This window comes from Pocillopora verrucosa, chromosome 1 (assembly GCF_036669915.1).
Source record: "Pocillopora verrucosa isolate sample1 chromosome 1, ASM3666991v2, whole genome shotgun sequence".
NCBI classification, from domain to species: Eukaryota; Metazoa; Cnidaria; class Anthozoa; order Scleractinia; family Pocilloporidae; genus Pocillopora; species Pocillopora verrucosa.
In genome coordinates, this window is record NC_089312.1 from 291,614 (window position 1) to 314,565 (window position 22,952).

The window sequence follows — 22,952 nt, forward strand, 5'->3', positions numbered from 1 at the left end:
CAAAACATCTGTCTCAACGTGAAGATTAACATACTGCCTGATTATCATAACTGACCTCTTATTTTTTTTCTTTATTTTTCTTTTTGTCGTCTAAGTAAAAGAAAATCGTATTTCAGTCGCAAGCTGCGAAGGAAGTCATCTACTAATCAGCTAAATTTGTGATATCGGCCAAGAATTGGTGTAATTCGGATTTCGTTTTTACACAGCGTTCTAAGCAATATTTTTCATTGACAATCTTTGTGAGGAATCCGCCAATCAGCAGATATTCAATTACAATGGGCTTTTGTTCAATTATTTTCCTTGACAACCGCACTGTATAATTGGGATCAAATGTGTCTCACTTGTCTGTGAGAACAATAGACTGTGGAGGGCGGCTTTGTTACCAACTTCCGCCATTCTCCGCCATACGGCATGCTTTCAATTCCTAGAATTCTATTGGCTCACAGCGGAACAAAGCGCCCCACACGCAGAATAGCCACAAGGAAAACAGATATTGTTCCATTCGGCATTGTTCAAAGACGGCTTGGATTTCCACCATTTGTTTCTATTCCAGTGTTGAAACTTCGCCTCGGGACCACCAAGAAGGTTCCGAGTTGAAGATTTGCGTCTGAAATTCGAGCTCGCTAGTTTGTATAACTCGCGCGTTTTGCGCCTCGTGACGTGTTTCCTATTCTATCACGTGATTACAAGAAATGTCATTTGTGTTCCAGTGATATTGCTAGTTGTGATCAAACTCCAACAATGGCTACGGTTGCGAGTGGAATGAATAACGCGATCCCAAACGGACCTGAACTTGGTGAAGTGAAAATAGAGAAAGTAGATCAGATCAAGACGAGCGATCAGAACTTCAACTGGAAAATAACGACGACGGTGCCTTCATATAACGATGCCAATTCCCTGAACACAACAACAACCGTAACAGAAAACACGTCTTCGGACAACAGTAATAATGTAGTAGTGGCAGAATGTCCTCAAATCGATGCTGCTACTCTAAAGCTTGCTACTTTGCCAATGAAGACACAGATCATGCCTGGCCCTTACTCTGAAGTTCAGCTGCCCAAGAAGGAAAATCATGTCAAACGGCCGATGAATTCGTTCATGGTTTGGGCGCAGTCAGCGAGAAGAAAACTCGCCGAACAGTACCCGCACGTACATAATGCTGAATTAAGCAAAATGCTCGGAAAACTCTGGCGAATGCTTCCCCCTGCTGAAAAGCAACCGTACGTGGATGAGGCGGCAAGGCTAGACAAAAGACACAAAGAGGAATTTCCAGACTATAAATATCGACCAAGAAGGAAGCAGAAACCGATGAAACGTCCGTATGTTCAAACGCGAGTTGCTGTGACACCCGGGTGGCCTGCTGGACAGGCTCAAACTCCAATCGCAATGAACGGGACGGCTACCATCGCAGCTCAAAACGGCACCTTTCCCACTACAGCCTTGACACAGAATTCCCAAGTGGCTCAGGTTTTTCCTCAAGGAATTCAGACAGTCCCAGTACAAGCAGTGAACAATGGAGGCACGGTAACGTATGCGCCAATCGGTAGTGTAGGATACGTACCAACGACTCCTATTCCGGGAGGAAGTATGATTCTACGACCAACGTTCGTTACAACTGCAGTAACGAATCCAACATCAATCCAACCTGCAGCTTCTGTAACCGTGCAGGCGGTCAGATCTACCGTAGCAACAACTCTGGCGACTCCAAGTTATGCTATCCCGTTAACACAGTACGCTGGAGCGCCGATTATTGTTTCGAGCGGTGTCAATAACCTGGTTAACTCTACCGACAATACAAACATGGCTACAGAAAAACCTACGGAAAACGTACCTCTGGCTACCATAAGCATTCCCGCTTCAATGGCTGGGCCCATGAACAATCATTTCGCCACTATTGCGGCTGCAGGACTTGTGGCGCCCAATTCGGATCCTGTCCAACCCAAAACCTCGGAAAGCCAACATGCGGTGGATAATAATTCCGTTCTGACTGTTTCTGTGTCGAGAAATGGCACTGAGAACCAAGTTGATGCGTCAAACGCAGAGCATCCACAGAGTATTGAGGTGAAAACAGCTGAGGGATGTCGGATTTAATCTTAAATTACTGGCTGCCTCATAAATCTCGGTAGGCCATAGCGTGCAAGTACTAACCCTAAATTTTGTGTTTATTTATTTACTGTTAGTAATTTGTAACATGGTACTTTTCTTACGACTTCCTCGCTCGCTAGAACAGTCGTGTTACTCTCTGACTGTGGTTTCTCTCTGTCTTGCGATTGTAAATTCAGTGCACGTGTGACAGGCCTTTCTATTGTGTACCTAGTTGATGTACACTTGCATCAAGGGTCGACAATCTGGAGGCCACAAATGATTGTTCTTACAGAATGAGTTTATTATGTTTTTGCCCAATGTGCTTCACACGTCATCGCCTCTCTCTTTTGTACGATCCTTTCTACAAGAATGTACTCGTAGTATTTTCTATTGTTCGGCAGTATACTCCGGTTCAAAAGATTTTTAATTGTATGTGAAATTAACAATTGTGACATGTTTGTTTCGTTTTAAAGCACGTTCAGCCCAGCGCTAAGCTGTAGTTTTACCGCGCACTATTCTAATTATGCCTGCGATTTCACACGCCTTCCAAAAGCAAGGTGTGTCTGAAGACAGTTCCAGTATGTTCGAATCCTGACTTATTCGAACGATCAATCATTCGATTCGTGTGACCGATCATTCGTTCGTATACAAATAGCAATAGCGCTTTATTTATTGCGAACGGTGAAGACTGCAGTTGCTATTTATTTTATTGAAAGGGGTATATTTGTCAGAGGTTAAAGGATATTACGAAATTACTTGTTTAAAATGATTATTACTTAGTGCGATTTCGTGAAAAAAAAACATCTGAAAGACATAAGCTTGAATGGTTTCTAAGCCATTTGTTTCTTTGAGCATTTGAAAAGGTTTTATTGTTTAATTTGACAGGACTGTGTACATTTCAAGAGAGATTTGTGATTACGAAACTGCTTGTCAATTGTTTTGAATTATTTCTGATCAAAATTTGGACAGACTAAGACATGTTGGTCAACAAATAGTTTTTTTTACCTTCAGTTGTTAATAATTTCAAGTACAGTTCTAGAAAAGAACATGAAAAATCAAGGAAAATCTTATATTGTATGTTTTGAATACTTTTGGTGATAACTTTTTTCTGGCATGTAATTTTGGTTGCTTACTGCTAACATTTCCTTGCAACAAATTAGAGCTTTGGTTTTCTGAGGAGTAAATTACTGCTGTGGTAGGTTAAATAAGTGTGAGACATCGGGCAAAACATAGAAAAAAGGTCTTGTTATTTTATGGGGCTGGAGTTTGTTTGTTAGTTGGCTCTCAAAGTCAAAAGACAAGTGCCGTAAGGTATGCATGCAGAAGATCTGGGTCAAATCCTAAATATTAAATTCTACAATTGTTCTTGTCTGAGCTGATAAATGTGAAGATGCAAACCAAAGTGTTGAAATTCTTCTGTGGCAAAATGTATGTAGATGATATTCCTTATTGTTCATTGTTCTTAGAAAGTTAAGCTTTTTCAATGGAAATCTTGCTATTTCCAAGATTATTTTGTTCTTTTGAAACCAGCCCTGAGAAATTGTTTTTGTTTTAATTTTGAGCTTGAATGAGTAATTTTACCCTGCATGTATACTTTATGACACTTTTCCTTGAGGGTACTATAATCTCCTTTTTAATTGCACAAGTGGACATTCACTTCTCAGTGAATTATTTTTTCATTTCTTTATTATTACATAATACTCATTATAAAGTTATTCTCAAGACAAAGTTGATCACATAAAACTGCTTCAGTGTTGGTGCAATGAACTTGTTATTTTCTTTTTTTTTGTAAAATGTAGCAGCATATTTATGAAAGAATACACATTCATCTTTCTGTAACAAAGATTAACTGTAATGGTATCTAGTTACTTTAGACTTCAAGAGCCATTTGTCTTATTTAAGTGTAGAAGTTTGTATTTTAAGGTGACTGTGTTGTTAGTAGTGTACGTTCATCTTGTGACAGTGTTTATTACTGTACTTTTCATGTTTTTGTATTGTTTGTTTGCTATCATTGCTGAGGATGTTAAATTAATGGCAAAAACTATTGTTAAAGAAGAAAACATGAGAGACAATGTGCAGTTTAACAATCCAGTTCAGAATGTAAATTTAAGGTGGTGACAAAGTTTTTTACAGAATGTTAGACAGGTATACACACCGCAATCAGACATAGAATTTATGTTAAAGATAAACACCATGGAACTCCAATTCTTTGCCAAGGGTGGGATATGCTTACTACCTGTTATGCAGAGTTGACATTAATTGATATTTTCCAAAAGGTTGATGTTGAATAGTTAAACAATAGTAGTATGGAATGGTAGAATTCTAAATGTGATGATATAGGCTTATTTAACAAGGATTACATTACCATTCATATTCAAAGTAGTTTATAGACACAAAAAGTTAATAAATGATGAAAATACACACCATTCATTTATTGTATGAAAATAGATAAGCCAGGTTTCAATGCTATTACACAGTTGATTTTACTTTTTCAAATTATGATGGTAGAAGTAATCTGTCAAGTCATAGGTAAATCAAAATAGTATGCTGAATCTCTAGGCTAATAAACAGTGAATAGATTTTTACCATTTGTAAGATATTTTATGCCTCTGGTTACTGTGTAACTGACAGAGTAATTACCAGTAACTTTCTAAGATTTATGTGAACTTCATATTATTGTAAAGAAAGGATTTGACTGTTTTGTGAAAGCCTTTGGTACAAGTTTTATTCATTATCATTAAGCAAATTCTTGGTATCTTGGAGGTAGACCCATGCACGCTACAAGTGCATTAGATTTTGATGAACTAGAGGAAGGCCGAAATGTTAATCTTTAAGTAGTACTGTACATTATGGTAGCAACTTCCCTCCTTTCATTTCTGTTGCCCTCCTTTTTTTATACCAAATGCAAAATACATTAAGAACCCATAATCTGATCAAAAGTCCTTGCTTTTGATCACACATCGTTCTGTGAAGGGAAAATCATTCAGGCCTTTCTCTTGTTTGTCTGGTGTATGGTATATTGGCAGTCGGCTCTGCATACGTTCATTATTAATCAGAAAATCATTATTTAAAATGTAGTGTTTTTAATTCAGAATAAACGTAATGAACATCTTTATGAATTTTGTGAATTTTTCACTTGCTTGTGTCAAAGTGTATCTGATACTAAGTGTGATCTGCTGCACTTTCCCCTGTAATCATTTTATTAAACAGAAACTCAGGTGCTCTAGTATTTTAAATGTCATAAACTGTTATTACAGTGCCAGTATAAAAGTGCAAATTGAATTGGAAAGACTCAAAAGATATGGAGCCAGTTAACTAATTACTGGACTTGGAAATCTACAAATGAGAACAACTTACCTTCTGACAAGTCTGTTGCTATTCATACTCAGTCAATTCCCTATTATCTCAAACAGGAGGTTGTGATCCTTTTACTCTCATTGATTTAGTATTGGCATGATTAAGAACCTGCTTTCAAGGTTTTTATAAAGTCAAGGCCAGTTTACTTTATAGCCTTGAGCTCTATTGTAGAATGGAAAACCAAATTGAATGTATTAAAAACTACAACAGCATCCATGTCCCCTTCTTAGATAAAATACCTTACAATCCCACATTAATTTCCAGAGAATGTTTTGAAGTGGTCCTGCATGGTTCAAGTGTTACAAGCTCTAGTCCAGCTCAATGGGTTTCTTCTTTGAGGCAAAAATAGAAATTCAACTCTCACAGTGCACACTGCTATTGTAAACCTGACTTCTTTCTGAGTCTAGCAATTGTAAATTTCCTTTGAGAAGGTTACAGAATCCAGGGAAAGCAACAGCTGAAGTGGGTTTCTGTGATCCCTAAAATACTGTTTTTAACACCCATAACATCTTTCTTCATCAGTATTTTAAAATAGATTGAACAGCAAAATAAGACAAAGTTTCAACAAAAAGATGAAGTTTCTTAATATTGTAATTTGATAATTTAAATTTAATAATTTGAATCCTGACAACTTTTATACAACAATATATAATTACACCATTAATTATTATGTTAAAGTAAGCATTCTTGATTCCTTGACTTGCCTTCAAGAAAAGCAATACACAGGTCTGCAAAGTACATTAGCTAACCACTGCTCTAATTTCTAACATTTACTGCAACAGTTTCTTGACCCTTCTACAGGATCTTAATTTTGAAAAAAAAAACCTTAAATAATTTGTGAAAACATATCCAACTTAAGAAATCATTAGCTTAAAAGGTAAATAAACTTCTTGTTTTACTAGCTTTAAATAGTTTCAGTTTCTTCTGAGCATTCTAAGCTTGAGGAATTTCTCCTTGCTGACACAGTATTATGCTCTATTATTTGCAACATTTTCCTCTGGGACTTAAATATTCAATACATCTCATGTTTAAGTTATTGTAATCCAATTCTTTTGTAGCTGAATCAGTAGCCATTTTCTCTTTTCATATGTTGGCCAAATAACCCATCAGAAACAGTATACAACAATACTTGAAGTTGTGGTTCTAAAATATATTACATGTCCAGAAGTATAACCAACTTGGCCAGTTAGCTCTAAAAATAAGTTATGACTTAACTTTTTCATCATCTCTTGAAGAGTGAATGGTTTCTTTTGTACAACATGTCTTTCACAAAAGCCTGATTTCAAAGGCTGCATAAATTCATCTGCCTACACATCCAATTAATAACATTTCAGAAATGAAAGGGAAAACATATTTAACAATAATCATTTGTGATAATTTTAAAATATCATTCAGTTTAAAAACTTTCCTGAACAATGAATAAATGCATGTCATCATCATCCTTCCATTTTGTTTCAAGAGTAGAATGGATCTGCAATTTGGTTCACAATAAATATGAGTAGATGCTCATTTCATTTCTTGCACCTTCAAGCAAAATGGCAATAACCCTTTCTTAGATTTTCCTCCTCGCAGACGTAGATCCAACCACTTCTGCCTGTTAGGAATTGTCTTGTCATTGAGGACATCAATGTCATATGCATCAATATCCACCCCTGATAATGATGACAGAACTGAACTACTACTCATGGTACTAGCATTAGATTCAAATTCCCCATCATTATCTTCAACAGTTGATTTCTTCTTCCTTGGCTGCAACATCAGCAGACCGATAGCACCATCAAGATGCCGAAACACATCTAACTTCAGGAGGTGTGACTGAATTTCAGATGAGAGGTTGCTTGAGTCAGATGCAATCCATACTTTGATGTAACCAAAATCTAAGCTAAGCTGCTGGGCACCATAAAAGCTGTGGAATTGATTTGAAAAGGAAAATAAATTCTTCACTTGCTGACTTCTTCTGTAATCAATACCACAATTGACTGGCAACTGATTGTACAATGAAGGAGCTTAGACAATGAATCAAAAGAAAGCTATTAAGCCAGTTTCAAAGCTCCTAATCAGAGTATCTACTCAATAATTCCAGCCTGGGCTGTGCTTAAGGAAAATTCAACAATGATCACTGATAATTGAAAATGTTCCTCTCTTTTCCAGCTATTTTTCACTTTTGTTGTCTCACCAACTCGTCAGTTTTTGTGTTACTTCAGCCTGATCTTTCAAGCAAGGTTTAACATGAAGCCCTGTGGGGTGGGGCTGGTTGTCTTTTTCCAGAGATATCTGCATTTAAACACATTCTTTCTGAAATGCTAGTGAAAAGGCCATCATATACTACAAATTCTTACCTAAAAACAATTTCCTCTTTGAGAATGAAATCACTCCATGATTCCATCATGGTGTTGACAACAAGGGTCAGAACATTCAGTCGACTTTCAAAAGACAAACCCATGGAGCTCTCTACAACTGGTTCCAAAATCTGAAACACTGCGTGTTCTACATATTGGCTCCGCTGATGAGGAATCCCTGATTATAAGTATTACAAAACAAGTCATAAGAGAAAATGAGATATCATCAAAATTAAGTCATGCTATTAAGTCTGGCTCTCTTGAGAACAACTGTTAGGGTTGGCTGGGTTTTCTGTATTATGCTAGGAAAAAAGAATTTTCTTAGTTCATCTGGTTGATTAACTTTTTCAGTTGTCATCAAACCAAAATGAGACAACCAAAAAAACAACATGCATGCACATTTAATGAAGCAACCAAAATAATGCAACTTTCTCAAGACACCACTGGTGATTTCCTTCAATTCCTTTTCAAGCACTTTCTTTAAAAGATCTGAGTTGCAACTTACATGCCTATGTTTACAATACTTTTAGGGTGAGTTGATAGAGCTGGTCCTATTTCACAGATGGATTCATATGCATGCAAATCAGCAAAAAGCCATGGGAATCACACCAAAAGACCAAAATTGACTACAGTCGAACCTCGATTATCCGGACCCCAATTATCTGGACTATTCAATTATCTGGACTTTCTTCTCTGGTCCCAATTTTCCATGAATATTAATTAGTTGTGATCTTGAAAACTCAAAGTCACAAAAAGCCCAATGATTCTTTCAAAAGACTGTTGAAACAGCATATTATCCTGTGCGCTTTTCAAAATTTGAAAGTGCGACGAGACAAAGAAATATTCTGATGCGTTTTGCGAAAATATGGTTGGCTCAATTGTTTTGTTGCCGAGGGAATTTCATGCTTGATTAGTTCCTTCCGCGTGGGTTATGTCACATGAACGATCAATAATTATTGTAAACTCAAATCAAAAACATGCCTACCAAGCAAAAGCTAGCCGTTCTATTGATTAAAGATAAGCAGATAATTATTTCATATTTCTATCTCATTAATATTCATATTTTCGATTATCTGGACTCTTGATTATCCGGACTATTTACTGAGGTCACGATCAGTCCGGATAATCGAGGTTCGACTGTACTGTGTTTCCCCTGAACTTCTGAATGTGTAGAAATGTGATCACAGCTTTTACCATGAATTAAGGCAAAAAAAAAAAAAAAAAAAAAAAGAATAACATCAGAAAATATTCTGTTGGGAGATTTTGACCACTTCAGCCTAAACTAGTTGTGGCCTAAACAGTTAATCCCAGTGGAGGGTGATTTTAGTTTCAAATGATGGAAGTAAGGTTAGAGTTAGGGTGCCATTAATTTTACCAGAGTGGCGACTCTTCTTCCAACTCTTGCCAACAGGCATGGCCTCCTGAAAGAATTCTGTTGAAATTTTCGTCAGATCTCTTGAGAACAGAACCCATGACTTCTTCAATAAACCCTAGTGAACAGAAAAATCACAGGTTTTGCAAAGAGCACATCACAATCAAAATATATGCAACTACCAGATCTTGGCACGAAGTATAAAGAACTTATTCCCGCCAGTCTCAGAAACCACCTAGCAACTTGAAACATTTTCAAGTGAATCCATAACACCTTTGTGCAGACTTAACAAAGTACTCTAAGATGGTGGCTGAGGGCAATCAGACACATTTGATTGCTAAGCACTATATGACAATAATAAAGAAAATGTTGAAGATGGACAACATTTATGACATTTCACATCAAGGAAATGACAAGAACTGACCTCCAAGTTGCTTCTTTGCTCCTGTAAAAGACTGTACTGTACAGAAAGAGAGTTCCAACTGATGCTATCACTGTGAACTGCACTCAGTGACTGTACAAGGAAAAATGTCTTCTTCACTGACTGTAGAAAAAGTGGTAAGTCCCACTGCGTCAGAAGCAGAAACTGCTCAAGGGACCATAAGGATAAAAAATGATGTATTTTGGTATCAAACCAGTTAAATCCAAAGGACAGCAACGAATGAAAGCGGCACAGACTGGGAAAAACTGACAGTGTTAGAGCTCTGGCACTTCTATTGGCATGAGGTTCCAAGTGGCTAGATGATCGTTTCCAGTAACCTGCCATTTCAAAAATGCTTTCAAGTGGATCCAAGAGACTAACTATGGATTGTGCTGTCTGCGTACCTGGGATGCTGTCTGTAAGTTCACTGTCCATGCGGCATTTGTCAGACAGACAGGAACCAAGAACACCACTGAAAGCTAATGAGAAAAAAATGCAATAACTTCAGAACTGGTCACAGTAGAAGGCAAGGTAAGAGAAGCAATTATTTAATTAACTATCAGTTTCAAATGAAATGAAACCTAGTAATGAACAGATACAAGAACCTTTAGGACTGTCACTAATTTAATTGTGTGGTGCAGAGTTGCACATAATATAGAAACTATTGCTACTTTTATTGAAGAGCTTTTAGGGCAATGTTTATGTGCACACAGAGAAGATCAGCAGATCTTAATCTTACCTGAATCCCAGCTTGATGCAGAGGCCAGACAATGAAGATAGCAGCTTACAGCTTGAAGGGAACTAGTACCAGCTGGTGGCAAACAGCCTGTGAACAGAAAGGAAAAATAAAACAATTCTCCTCCTTTAAAATTTATATTTGGCTCACTACAGCCATGTGTGGAGCCATTTTATCATACATGAAACAACCAGTGAACATTATATTCAATAATTTGTACAAACATTTCAAGAAATCATTCATGAAAAGGATAGAACAGGTTATGTCACCCACAACTATACAAGGAAAAACTTTAATCTTCAACCAGCTAACACATTAGATAAGCAGTGGACATAGTTCAACCAGGATCCACCTAGAAAAATAACTGCATTCATAATAAGCAAATTTTGCCTAGTTGCACTGTAAATCCAGCTGTTTAACAACATCTCTTAGAATTGTGATTCAACCAAAAATGAATTAATTAACATTTTCAGCTCTACTGACAAAGCCAAAAGGCACTATGCAAATAACAAGCACAAACAACAAAAATAAATAAATCTATTGCATCAAAATCAAGGGAAGATATAAAATAAAATCTATATGAATTAAAAAATTAATTTATTATGATCATATTAAACATCAGGTCCAGCTTGCAGAAAAAGTACAAGCATGTAATTTTTCAGAAATGACTTCAAATGAATCATGCAACTTGATAAATAAAGCATTTCTTGATAAGGATGAATCATCATATTTTTTGTGATGATATTGCAATGTAAATTAAAGGTCATTGTTCAATATAAATAAGGACCTATCCCCTGGACTATAAAAGGTAATAATTTATTCTCATTTTGCACGAGGCAGAATTTCCTCAAATCAAACAAATTTCCGTCATTACAGCTGGTGTATCCATTAACATCTTCTCACACAAAGACGATAAATAAAAAACTTCATGTTACTTTATATTAAAATTGTAACTTAATTTACATCTGCAACTTACATTCAAAAAAAGAAATTTAATTAATCCTGAGAGAAAAAAAGAGAAGTCTAATTTCTTTCCAGCTAACAATTACTATTTAAAAATCATTCACTTTTAAAATATTAGGTTTGCTAGTGATTGCAGTGTGACATCAGAAATGAGCTATAAATTTTTGGCATTTTAAAACCGAAGTATTGACCAATTCATAGATGTAATTCATAGAGTTTTGAAAAAAATAATAATCCATTTGTTGCAGACCAATCTTAATTACAAAAAATATGAGAGCAAAATCCTCACACTGATCAATTAAGGATTTGACCACAAATGTAAATTTTACAAAAGCAGTGATAGCTGATGTGATAGATATCACTCAAGAACACCATATGCAGATACAACAAAATGTACATGATAGGATTTTCATTGGCATAAATGTAGATTTTAACACAATGCTTAATTAATTACTATTACATGAAGTTTTCAATGGCTTTAGACTCAGAGGGAAGGAAGTAACTAAAACTAAATTGATGTTTCCCCAAAGAAGGAAAAACAAAATATCTTGGGGGTCTCAAAAAAAGAGAAATTTATCCACTATGAGGCCAAAATTATTTCCAAGTTAAGAAAAAAGTCATCTTTACACATCCATTCCTGTTTGAGAATATGAAAGAGGAGACTGATGGGTCTGTATACAAACAGTTTTCTGAGCTTTGATCTTTATTCAACAGCTGGAACAATTATGCAGAAAAAGGCAAGCAAAAGGTTTGGTACATTATAATGGCTTATAAGGCATTTTACCATTTTCTACATTTATCACACATTTGGGTATAATTGCATACATTTCAAGCAAAAATTAATAATTTCTTCATTCAAGATAACTCAACAGTTTGTATTTTCATATTCTGGATAAACTGCTAGTAAAGGAAATGTTTTCCTCCTTGTTTTTTTTCCCCTCTACTTTCTTATTCAAACCTTCCTTTACTTCTCAGATGTCCCCTGTACTCTTTCAAACTTACCTGACAGACGTAGTGACTCCATCATGCGAACAACAACCATCAAAAGAAAATCAGACCATAAGAACAATGGACCCAAGGCCACATTTTGCATTAAGTTGCCTATAGATTCTTGATTTTCTGCCATCAGTGCCACCAGCTGCTCTCCAAAACTGGCCCAAAGCATAGTGCTATAATCATAATGTAACTGCTTTGTTGTTTCAGAGTCTAAGGGTGCGTTCCACTGAACACGCTTGTTGAGTCTGGGTGATCCTGGACTTGAGCTGTGCCTGAGAATGCCATGACCCTCCTGATGGTGCAGTAATGAACTTGTTGACCCTCCAGCCTCCTCAGCTGTTGATGTCCCCTGCAGATCAGCATCTTCACTCCTTGAACTTGAGGTCAGCTGCTCTAATGGCGGCAACTGAATCACATTTTTCCTCTCACCACTAACATGACGGCTTAAGATAAGTGTTGTTGAGGTAGCAAGTTGTGATATTAAATTACTGAAAAATTTCTGCTCCTCTGAATCAAATGAAAGCAATGGAGAGTCCGGCTCGAGTTTCAGGAGCGGGATTTGGTTGCGGCTTAACACTGACAACACTCCATTTTTGAGTGTACCTCCCTCAAGTCTTACATTCCCTCCAGTACATACCACCCCAAAGTCTTTCCATTCGAAGTTTGTAGCAAAGTCGTACTTTAACGTCCGAGTAACCTCCTGATGTTCGCTTACCAATTCATAAACGTGACCAGCCAAAATACGAGAACGTTCACAAGCAACGCCATTCAAAAGTTTGTTCAGTGACAATAAACAAACACTAGAAACAGCTGTAGTTGAAACTGCAGTTTCTCGACCCTTCGACTGCACAAAATTTCTAATCTCGCTCACACTTAAAAGTTCTCTTTCGTCGCTCTGAAAATTTCTAGTGTACTCAAAAAGGCGATTGAAATCTTCAATTCCCTGGCAAACAGCACTTAAACCTTGCTGACTCAACCACCATTTGCATTTTTCGGCAAGGCGCAACACGCACGATAAAATAATTGAAATGAGCGATATACTCGTATCTGCTAATTGCGAGAGCGCTTTATTCACCACTTCCAAGTCCTCCAGCATGTCTGGCACACATTTGCGAAGCCATGGATCGGAAAAGATAAGTTTTCTTATCGCCAGTCGGTACATACATTGTGTTTTTGCTGCATGGCAAATGTCGTGAAATCTTTCAACTTTGAATGGGAACTCGCTTGGAATTGGCATTTCACCATCTAAATAGGCCATATACTTTTCCACTGTTTCTTCTAGCTCTTGTACAAACTTAGTGGAAGATTCAAGGCGTACCAGGCACTCTCTCGCCAAAACAATCTTTGAGCGATCAAGAAATTTCTGGCCGATATCGGTGAAAATCTCGCACAAAGGAACACCTTGCTCAAAATGCCCAAAGCTGCCGGGAACATGTTGAGGTTTCAAGCACGAATTTCTGGTTAAACTTACACTTTTGAACGCTTTTTTGAGAGTCCAAATGTTCTTTTTTATGTCCGTTGGGGCAATTTGAGTAACAGAGAGTCTTTGGAAAGAGTTGTTGATGCCATCGTTGCTAGCGGCTGCCGAAGACGAGCTGAAATTCATAGCCCTTCAAAAAGAACTAAGCTGCCCTGCTTTCTTCCTTCAGCGGCACAACAGATTGGCAGAAAAAGCATAATCTTGGTAGTAGGACGTCTGGCACAGGACTGGTTCGACAATAAAGATCTACATGGTAATAAAAAAGTTTATCTGTTTAGCGTTCAGTCAGTGCCTGATCTACCATCTTTGTTGATAATAACAAACTTCATGCCCAGTTCATCCGCGCGCTAATCCACCGGAAATAGAAAATTCCTAATTCCAAAGAAAAATTTCAGAAACCATTTTCTACCTCCAATACTCCGCCGAAATAACCTGTCATAAGGCTAGACTTTTTGACGAAGACGATGGAAGTCAATACAGAATTAAAAAGCTAAAAATGCAAATTGAAACCAAGCCGGGGGGAATAAAAGAAGCCATAATTAGCAATGAACGCCCTTAAAATAAAGGAAAGGTTTTCTTTCGTTCAACTTACATTTTAATGAGTTGTTTTCTGGTGATTCTGGGAGGGAGAGATCTTGCTTACTATCTCGGCCAAGGAAGCTTGAATAATCTTTGAATTCGCTATCGTTTAAAAAAAGAATATTATTATACACGAAAAAACAAAGCGTCTAAAATTTGCCAACAAAGAGCAGCAACTACTTGTACAACATCGGCACGATTTTTAAATGTCTTTCAAAAACTTCACCCTAAGATATGAATTAGTGGTCAATATAGAAAAGAAATTAATTGTGGTTAATAACCTCGAGCTCTATAATATGCCATTAACTACGCTTTTTCAAATTGAAAAGACTCGCGTCGATTGATCCCTTCCATTAAAACAGGTGTACGCGGATAAGCAAGGCGAGAGTTTGAATTCAGCAAGATGATGTGAGACACACCGATTTCTTTTACATTAACAAATTAAAATTGAATTCGATTGGAGCGGGAAAAAGTGAAGAGGTGGTCTCTAGGTGATGAATCGATGCCAGTCCAATACAATGACCGGATGGATATTTCAAGAGCACGATGCTAAAAATAGACCTCAATAACCACCTGGTGACCATCCGTGCATAAAACACTTCAAAAACCCATATTTCATTTCTTTTCCTTTAATTTTCCCTTCATTTCAAAGCGTAAAAAGCCGACATACGCTCAGTCATAGAAAAAAAAGCTTCACTGATTCAATGAAGCAACAATACACTAATATCGATTAGTTTATTTTCTCGTGTCACCGAGTTTTAGCGCTCTTTAACAATTCACGTGAAGACCATGTTTCCATTTGCAGTACATCCAGTTCTAAGATATATTGCATAACACTTTGCTGAATATTTCTGTGTTCAAAGAATAGCTCAAAGCAGAATTTGTTTTACCGTTCTATTTTGGTATGGACTTTGAACTAAGTCTGTATTGAGTTTCATCTCTGGGCCCGAATAGAATTATTTCTTTTTTTACTATCAATTGCAGATTTCTTTGAACCAAAAATTCAAATAAATTATCGACAGCTCGCAAAAATTGAAATGACTGGAACAAATTTCCAACGTATCTTAGGAGGAAAAAAAGCGAAGTGCTCTTGACACCAGTAACACGAAATGAAACACTTAACAGCAAATTTGACATGAAAGTTATTACGAAGATCCAAGGAAAACGTCAAAATGGCAGAACCAGAGTTATGTGTATGAACAACTGGACAATATATTATAAGTCGTTCCATTCTACTTTATTCATCATTGTATTTCCAACTCGGATCTATAATGCATCCATCTTCCCAATTATAGCAACGTGCCGCTTAAGACTGGTTTCAAATCATTCTGCTAATTAACATAATAAAGATTTTAACATGTACACAGCTGAACCTCACAAAAGTTATAGGGTAGAAGGTAAACAATTTTTTTTTTCGCCAGGTTTACCGTACGAGGCTACACCGCAACTGCCATAGTATTGACAGTGACTGAGATAAAAATAGTGACCTCTTTTGGCTTTGACTCCCTGAGGTGAACAACTCCAAAGAGATTCGTTTACTAGTACAATTTTTTGTGCCGCGAACCAGAGAAAGGTTGCTCCATATTGGATGGAATGTCAAATTTTAATTTTTTTCAGGAATTCTTTTCACACTCAAATCATGTAGCTTTGCAAGTCTTATGGATGTATCTTCCTATTTATACCAGCGAGAAAAGGTCGCTAAAACCCCAAATGTTCGGTGTGTTGAATAATTAGATTTAGAAAAAAAACATGAAACTAACGCTGCTGACATAGCACTACTGAATGGGTTGTCAAAGCGTTTGTGGTTCAGATGATCCATTAAGTATGAAGGATGAAAGGAACTGAAACAGATAACAGATTACTATTGTTTGTGTCCAAAAATTAGTAGGCTGGACTGCTTAAATTGCAATGCCAACATAACTGACTGCATCAAAACTACTCTGAGTGTTGTGAAACAATTGTTGTCATATAACAAAGTAACTAAATACAGTGAATAGCTTGACAGTAACCAGTGGCTAGTGGAAAGGGAGAGGGACACTGGTTCACAATGCTTTGGTACAGAGGTGTCAGTAAATCTTTCTGTTATAACAAACCAGTAAAAAGAGCACTTCTTTCATACAACAATGTAAAGGATACAGACTAAAGCTTATGGAAACGTATAAATAAACATCTTTAGCAAATAAATGTTACTGTTTTGAGTTGTGTCATACAAAAGGTTTCCCACAGCAAAAACAGCACATAAAGATTGAAATACCAATATATACAGTGAAATTTATTTGAATCATTGCTGTTGCTTTAAGTCCATGAATAATAAATTTAATCTTATCCATCCTCTTCATTTGGTAGGAGTTCCCAAATTCATTTTTTTTTCCAGATGTCACAATTTTGTTTTCAAATAAATGGAAAACCTTGATTTTCATACCAAGACTTTTCCTTGGAAAAATTAAAAAGGTCTAAAGTATTGTCTTTAAATAAGGCTAGAGCTCCACTGCAATTAATCCTTTCACCCCTAAGAATGACTAGCACCTAATTTCTCCATACAGTATCACCCATGAGTCACACATTAGGGTCACAAGAATGAGGGAAATGATCATTAACTAAAGAAGCTTTATGCTGTTGAACCAATTCTCCCTGTCAGCACTATAGGACATGTATACAGAACAGTATGGAGAATATACACACAGATATTGGGGTTTAAAGAGTTAAGATAGTAAATTCTTTAACTACAACCAATTGCCACAATTTAAACAAAAACTAATCAAGAAAAGATGACACAGATAAGATATTGACACAAACAAATGATTTGACTTGACTTTTCCTTTTCTACGGGTAACATTTTATTTTCATCTTTTTTTCTTTAGTTTTCTGCTGAACTTATGTCATATATGACAGGATACAGTGTTCTAATCGTTATAAACATTGACAGCACAGACTGTGTTGAAAGTTTGCCAGCATCTCTCACATAATGATATCCTAGCCTTAGCAATGACTGGTGTTCGTTACAGAATAAAAAATCCCACTTTGTTAGAAGTCAACATCTGATAGCTGTGCCAACAGACATGAACACTCCAAACGTTCCTCCTCCTTGAAGCATGATCTTGCCGACACTACTGACTAACTCTCTTCCTCTTAGTCCATATCTGGCGGGGAAAGAATAAGTGTCAAGTTTTCTAGCTTTCTGCAGTGTTTCTTTCACTTTTCTAGCAATCAATCTAAAGAGTGATACTCTGAGTAGGACCTCTGCTTATAAACATGATCATCTGGACAATTTCAGTTACTAAAATCTTGCTTAACAATAATCTCCTTTGTCATAAAAGTAAGATAAAAATGCTACAATGCAATTGAGCCTGCCCACTGATGTCAAAGTTTTGTTTACTGCCTAACCAGGTTGTGACCTAAGACAAAATAACTAACATTTGTACAACCCCACAAACCCTCCCCCTCCTCCTATTTTATTGACGTCAAAATGACACATCAAATGACACATTTCGGTATTCACATATCTTCATCATTACTTTGGGAGGGGTATGGTGGTTAGCCGTTTCTTTTGATTCTATCCAGGATCTTAGGAAATTTATACATAAAACATTTCCATATAAACACTTTATCCGGAGTGCAACTGTGATGAACTTGCATCGAAAGACGACATCTTTTTCATCTCAGTAACCGGGCTGCGATTTCCATATGAACAGATGACAATTAAGTACAAGTAAAATAGAGTGAAAGAATTCCTCTAAATCTAGGTTTAGGTACTTATAACGCTACAGGTCCAAAAGTTGTAGTAGTAATATTAGCATCTTACTTGAACGCAGAATAGGTTCCAAAGAGCGCAGCAGAGCTCATTCCAATAGCAAATCCGATCATGAAGCCAACTTTAACCCGGTCAAAACAGCTTGGCTGAGGTGCTCTTTGCATACTTATCCTCTTCTTTATTTCCTATGAGTTGCTAGTGTAAACTTGAAAGATAGAGAATGAGAACAGCAAAAACAGCCCCACATGCGAGGAGAGATGACTGCCCGTTAGCTCGTCAGAAGATTGGACATGAGCTTTCGCTAGCACGTAAGAAAGAAACCGCTGGGCATTCCATCGCGTTCGCTTTGTTCCCATTCCTTCTCGTTTTCGGCGATGATGTTTCGCTTTTCACGAGAGCTTCCGGGATTTGTGTATTTAGGAAGGCTTTTATCTTTAACTTCGCTTAGATTTTACAGGAAAATGAATACAGAGGTAGTTATTGACAAAAGGATACCTGATAAGTGAGTATATATTTTTATTACCTCTTTATATCAAAAGGAACTTTGACCAAGTTGGTTTGTGTGGTGTTCTTCATGAGTCTTCAATCTTCCATTATAGATTGATTAAGTGTCTCCACACTTAATCACCCCTGAATCAAACATAAAGTCACGAGAGTAAATGAAATGATCACCAACTGTAGCAGCTGTTGACTGTTGATTAAATTTCCATGTCAGTACCTTAAAAAATGTGTCGAGAACAGCGTGGAGAAGATGCATACTGACGTTATGGTGTAAAAGGCTTAAAGAACGTCATCAGTCATTATCATCATAAAATGGAATGGTGTTATGCCTTTCTAAAAGACATTACTATTATAAAAGATACCATAAAAACCATCTGGATATGAGAAGGAACTACTTTTTCAGTGAACTGTATCACGATTTAAGTAAGCTGGACCTGCATGCTACAAAATTGATAACTATCCACCTATGTAGAGAAAGATGTTTTTTAATCGTCTTGTCACGAGCACACTATCCTCCTATTTCTTGGATTAGTGGCATACTACAAAGGGCTGAGACTCAAAAAGGCATCTTCAGAAACTTTTGACGGTGGCCAATTTAATTTGACAGTTGCCAATTCATTTGACAAAACTAAACTATCTTGTAGTGCCCCCCCCCCCCCCCACCAATGCAGCACCTCTTTTTCTTCATAATCTTACCCCCTTCTGACAAACCAAGTGGTCAAAAATGAACATATTTTTGTTCACATATAATGTTAAAAGACAGGTTTGTTTGACGTATTTTAAAAAAACCTTTTAAAACCCCTTGAATTTGTTAGGAAATGTTAAGATTGTTTGTCAGCAATGATCAGCAATGACTTTGATTTATTTTATAACAGGTGGAGAGACTATAAACCATGTGGGGTACCCATACCAGGAGAGAGAATTATTGCATTTAAGACACCTTTGTCACATGTAAGGTGAAATAAAAACATGTTAGTGATTTCTGAAATGAAGTATCGCTCATGTTGTCAAGATATCAGTACTGAAAACAATCACCAACTGCTGTCTTTTTTAGCACTACCCTACATCTTAGAACTGACAGGGCTTTGAATTTACTTAGAAATACTATCTTGTTGCAGCAATATGACAATGAAAGTGATCAAGACAATGGAATCAAACCGCATGAAAGGTAGGTACAGTGTTATTTACTAGACATGTGGATGCTAATTTTTTAAAATTTCTGTTCACATTTTTTCATCACACACTTTAAAAACTGCGCTTTCAATATCTTTCATCAGTTTTTAATCTTTTTTAAGGTTTACACCGATGGATCTGCTGAATTGCCTCAACCGAAAGCATATAAAACTTGGAATGGTTGTGGACTTCACTAACACTTACAGATATTATAATTACAGGGTATGTAGATCAAAGAATAATGTTAGCTTCTTTTTTTCATACATATTTTTCATACATTTAATACAGCAACTCTGTGGGAGGAAAAATAAGTTAAAGGTTATTGCAACGGTGTTCACATTGAAAGATCTTGAAAATTAGACAAGCTTTGTTGTTAGGCATCATGATTTCTACCAAAACAGTAATAGATTTATTGATCATATATTGTTAAAGGAGCTCTCTGACCATGGCATACTTCATTGCAAGATCAAATGTGTTGGAAAAGAAATTCCAGATGAAAATGTGGTAAAAAGGTAAGGAATAATTTGAATAATGTAATTGGGATCTGGATAACCATTCTTGGTACATTTAAAAAGCAATGTTACATTCTTCCAAAGGTTTAAGACTGAGGTCTGCAGCTTTCTGGATAAGAGGAGTAACTCAGGTGAGAAACATAATGGTGCAAACAGTTTACTCCTTTAGTCTGTTGAATCCCATATGATATGTTACCATCTTTAATTTTTCTCCAGATGCTGTTGTTGGGGTCCACTGTACTCATGGTCTAAACAGAAGTGGTTATGTAGTTTGTAGGTGAGAAGAAGTGACATACAATAGTACAAAAAGTGATTTCATTATGTGATTGGGAAATTCTATTTCAACGAAGAACAACATTTGAGTTTCAACTGATGTAATGAATCCACTTGTTCATTTTAGATATCTTATTGAATGCAGAGGATACACCCCTGAAGAGGCTATCAAAGGTACAATAAGCTGTGAGGTCAAAGACAAAATCTTTTCAGATAACGCTACAATGAGTGTTACACAAGTTGAATAATCAGAGATTGATTCTCTTTTGCGTGACTTTGCTTTGTGATTGGTCCTGAAAACTCCCGCTACTCTCTCAACCAATCAAATTCAAAGCTAACACTACTACGACTTGGTCGCCCTCGTTTTCCCGCACAGTCGCCTTGTTTTACTTTGAGTTCTCATTGGCTCTCAAAGGTATTTTTCTTTCTTCTGATTGGCTGTTGTGGTTACTCTAGTTTTGGTTTTACGATACTCAATCGAAAAGCGCTCTACTGAGTAAACCTCTCATTTACCTAAAAGGAAAATAGCTATTTTCGCCGTCATCTCTTCTTTGACCAGATTGTTTCTGAAAGTAATCTGCGAACTTGCTTTTTATTTCCAACCTGTTGAGACCTACTGTTGTGATGAATGAATTTAGAATAACACTTAGAAACTTTTTTTGTTCTTAATTACTTTTCCAGCATTTAATAAAGCTCGAGGACATGATATGGAGCGTGAGAATTACCTGGAGGATCTTCATAAAAAAATCCCCGAATTGTGAGTAAACTATTCAATTTCTTTTTACACGATTTTGTTACGCTAAGATAAATACACGTCACAAAGTAATGTATGGCAAGCCACTTCCTGCATACCATTTAAATTTGTATGAAATTTTGTCACTTTTAATAGCGATTTCACGTCTTTCGTTCGTGTTGGGGATAACCGGAAACAGGACGAAATTCAATTTGACAGACCAAGACATCTCCATACCAACTCAAGATATGCCTCAAGGAACGACGCATTTGAAGAGAACAAAACAAACTCGAGATCTTCTAACTACATCAGGGGAAGTACAAGTGGTTACAACGACTTCAGATCGCGTTATCAACAAGTCGATCGTTATCAACCTACAGGCACCCCAACCCAACGTAGACATTACACGGAAAGGAGGTTTAGAAGCGAACGACACAGGGAAGATGATCATGATACTTATTCTCGCTACGATGATTCTAATAGAACTTATTATAATCCTGAACGTGACCATCGTAATTATCCCGAAAGGAATTATAATGATCACGGTGATGGTTATTTTTATTCTGATAATTACTGTGAATATGGTAGGGAATATGAAACATATGCAAGCTCCAGTCGACCTAGAAGAAGTCGAGAGGACTCTTACAGGCGCGATCACGTAAAGAGAACTTCCTTAGTTAGGGATCGACCGAAGCCATACGCTCAGCGCAGAAAATAACGTTCTTAAAACTAAAAGGTCAAGGTTCATTATTATTTTTACTTCAAAGGGCTTAGATGATCTAGTGTGCCGTGATGGGTTTCCTAAGTCATGCCACCTTCACGAACGATCAGATTCAAAACTAGAACATAGTTAGTAGAGGGGACTCTACTAACTATGACTAACTATGACTAGAATCAATCGCGACTTGTTTCCATTCCTTTCAACCAGCTACAGGTAGTTGGTTCGTTGTTGCTTCCAGTCATTAGGATTACTTCTGCCAGACGACAGCCTTTTCGACAGCGCCCTAAGATTCGTGTATTGCAAGCTACCACATTTTAATCGAAAAAAATTTTAATCGCTCAGTTATACCTTAATATTAGTCTTTTTACTTTAAACAGTTCCCAGTTTAGAATATAAGCTGAGTTTTTCAATAGAAAACTGTCACGACGTTGAAAATGATTTTTTTAGTGCTAGTAATAGGTGAGGACGCTTTGATATCTTAAGATTTTATGATATGTATCTTATACTTAGAGGTGGAGTGGAAAATATAGCTGAAAACCGACCAGAGTAATTTTATTTAAATCTGTATAAATACGTTTTCAAAAGGATTGGGTATGAGAAAGAAAAAAGCTAACAACTATTTTCCCTCTGAAACGCTAAATTCTTTGGACAGATGCAGTCACCCAGATAAAAAGAGAATCACTAATTACGTCCTCAAGACAGTTTGAAAAATTTACTTCTGGTCTACTTGCTCTGATTTTGGTTATTTAAAAACAAAGCTGACATTTTAGAAGTGATGGAACACTTAAAAACATTTGAACAGATGACACTGAAATACAAACTGGCAAAAAATTACAGGCAACGTAGCTTTATACATTTGAAATCAATACTGAAAGGGCTGGTGTACTCACGAACATGGAAAGCAGAGTATTCTTTGACTATTATATGTTTGATTATTATTAAAAGTAAATTACTAATTTC

The 22,952-nt window shown here is 36.6% G+C and overlaps 4 protein-coding genes across 5 annotated transcripts; 2 read left to right on the forward strand and 2 right to left on the reverse strand.

The window, feature by feature from the left end:
* Positions 1 to 242: 242 nt before the first annotated feature.
* LOC131785471 (uncharacterized) lies at positions 243 to 5,204 on the forward strand. The gene has a single exon (XM_059102359.2). The coding sequence runs from the start codon at positions 742 to 744 to the stop codon at positions 2,089 to 2,091; it is 1,350 nt and encodes a 449-aa protein (XP_058958342.2). The 5' UTR covers positions 243 to 741; the 3' UTR covers positions 2,092 to 5,204.
* Positions 5,205 to 6,030: 826 nt separating this feature from the next.
* On the reverse strand, positions 6,031 to 14,661 carry LOC131785523 (uncharacterized). 2 transcript variants are annotated; one of them, XM_059102433.2, is made up of 8 exons: positions 14,610 to 14,661; positions 14,342 to 14,430; positions 12,276 to 13,995; positions 10,314 to 10,400; positions 9,578 to 10,053; positions 9,157 to 9,271; positions 7,782 to 7,959; positions 6,031 to 7,348 (listed from the first exon to the last, which is right to left on the reverse strand). In XM_059102433.2, the coding sequence occupies exons 3-8, from the start codon at positions 13,873 to 13,875 to the stop codon at positions 6,949 to 6,951; spliced, it is 2,856 nt and encodes a 951-aa protein (XP_058958416.2). In that variant the 5' UTR covers positions 13,876 to 13,995; positions 14,342 to 14,430; positions 14,610 to 14,661; the 3' UTR covers positions 6,031 to 6,948. The 2 variants fall into 2 exon arrangements, with proteins under 2 accessions (XP_058958416.2, XP_058958415.2); XM_059102432.2 differs by lacking the exons at positions 14,342 to 14,430; positions 14,610 to 14,661 and having other exon boundaries at positions 12,276 to 14,150.
* A 2,466-nt stretch (positions 14,662 to 17,127) lies between these two features.
* LOC131785522 (reactive oxygen species modulator 1-like) lies at positions 17,128 to 18,366 on the reverse strand. The gene is made up of 2 exons (XM_059102431.2): positions 18,131 to 18,366; positions 17,128 to 17,468 (listed from the first exon to the last, which is right to left on the reverse strand). Exons 1-2 carry the CDS (start codon positions 18,241 to 18,243, stop codon positions 17,360 to 17,362), a joined length of 222 nt encoding a protein of 73 aa, XP_058958414.1. The 5' UTR covers positions 18,244 to 18,366; the 3' UTR covers positions 17,128 to 17,359.
* An 89-nt stretch (positions 18,367 to 18,455) lies between these two features.
* LOC131793045 (RNA/RNP complex-1-interacting phosphatase-like) lies at positions 18,456 to 22,948 on the forward strand. The gene is made up of 10 exons (XM_059110457.2): positions 18,456 to 18,581; positions 19,456 to 19,531; positions 19,699 to 19,748; positions 19,876 to 19,975; positions 20,186 to 20,265; positions 20,350 to 20,396; positions 20,482 to 20,542; positions 20,666 to 20,712; positions 21,220 to 21,295; positions 21,428 to 22,948. The coding sequence occupies exons 1-10, from the start codon at positions 18,457 to 18,459 to the stop codon at positions 21,987 to 21,989; spliced, it is 1,224 nt and encodes a 407-aa protein (XP_058966440.2). The 5' UTR covers position 18,456; the 3' UTR covers positions 21,990 to 22,948.
* Positions 22,949 to 22,952: the final 4 nt, after the last annotated feature.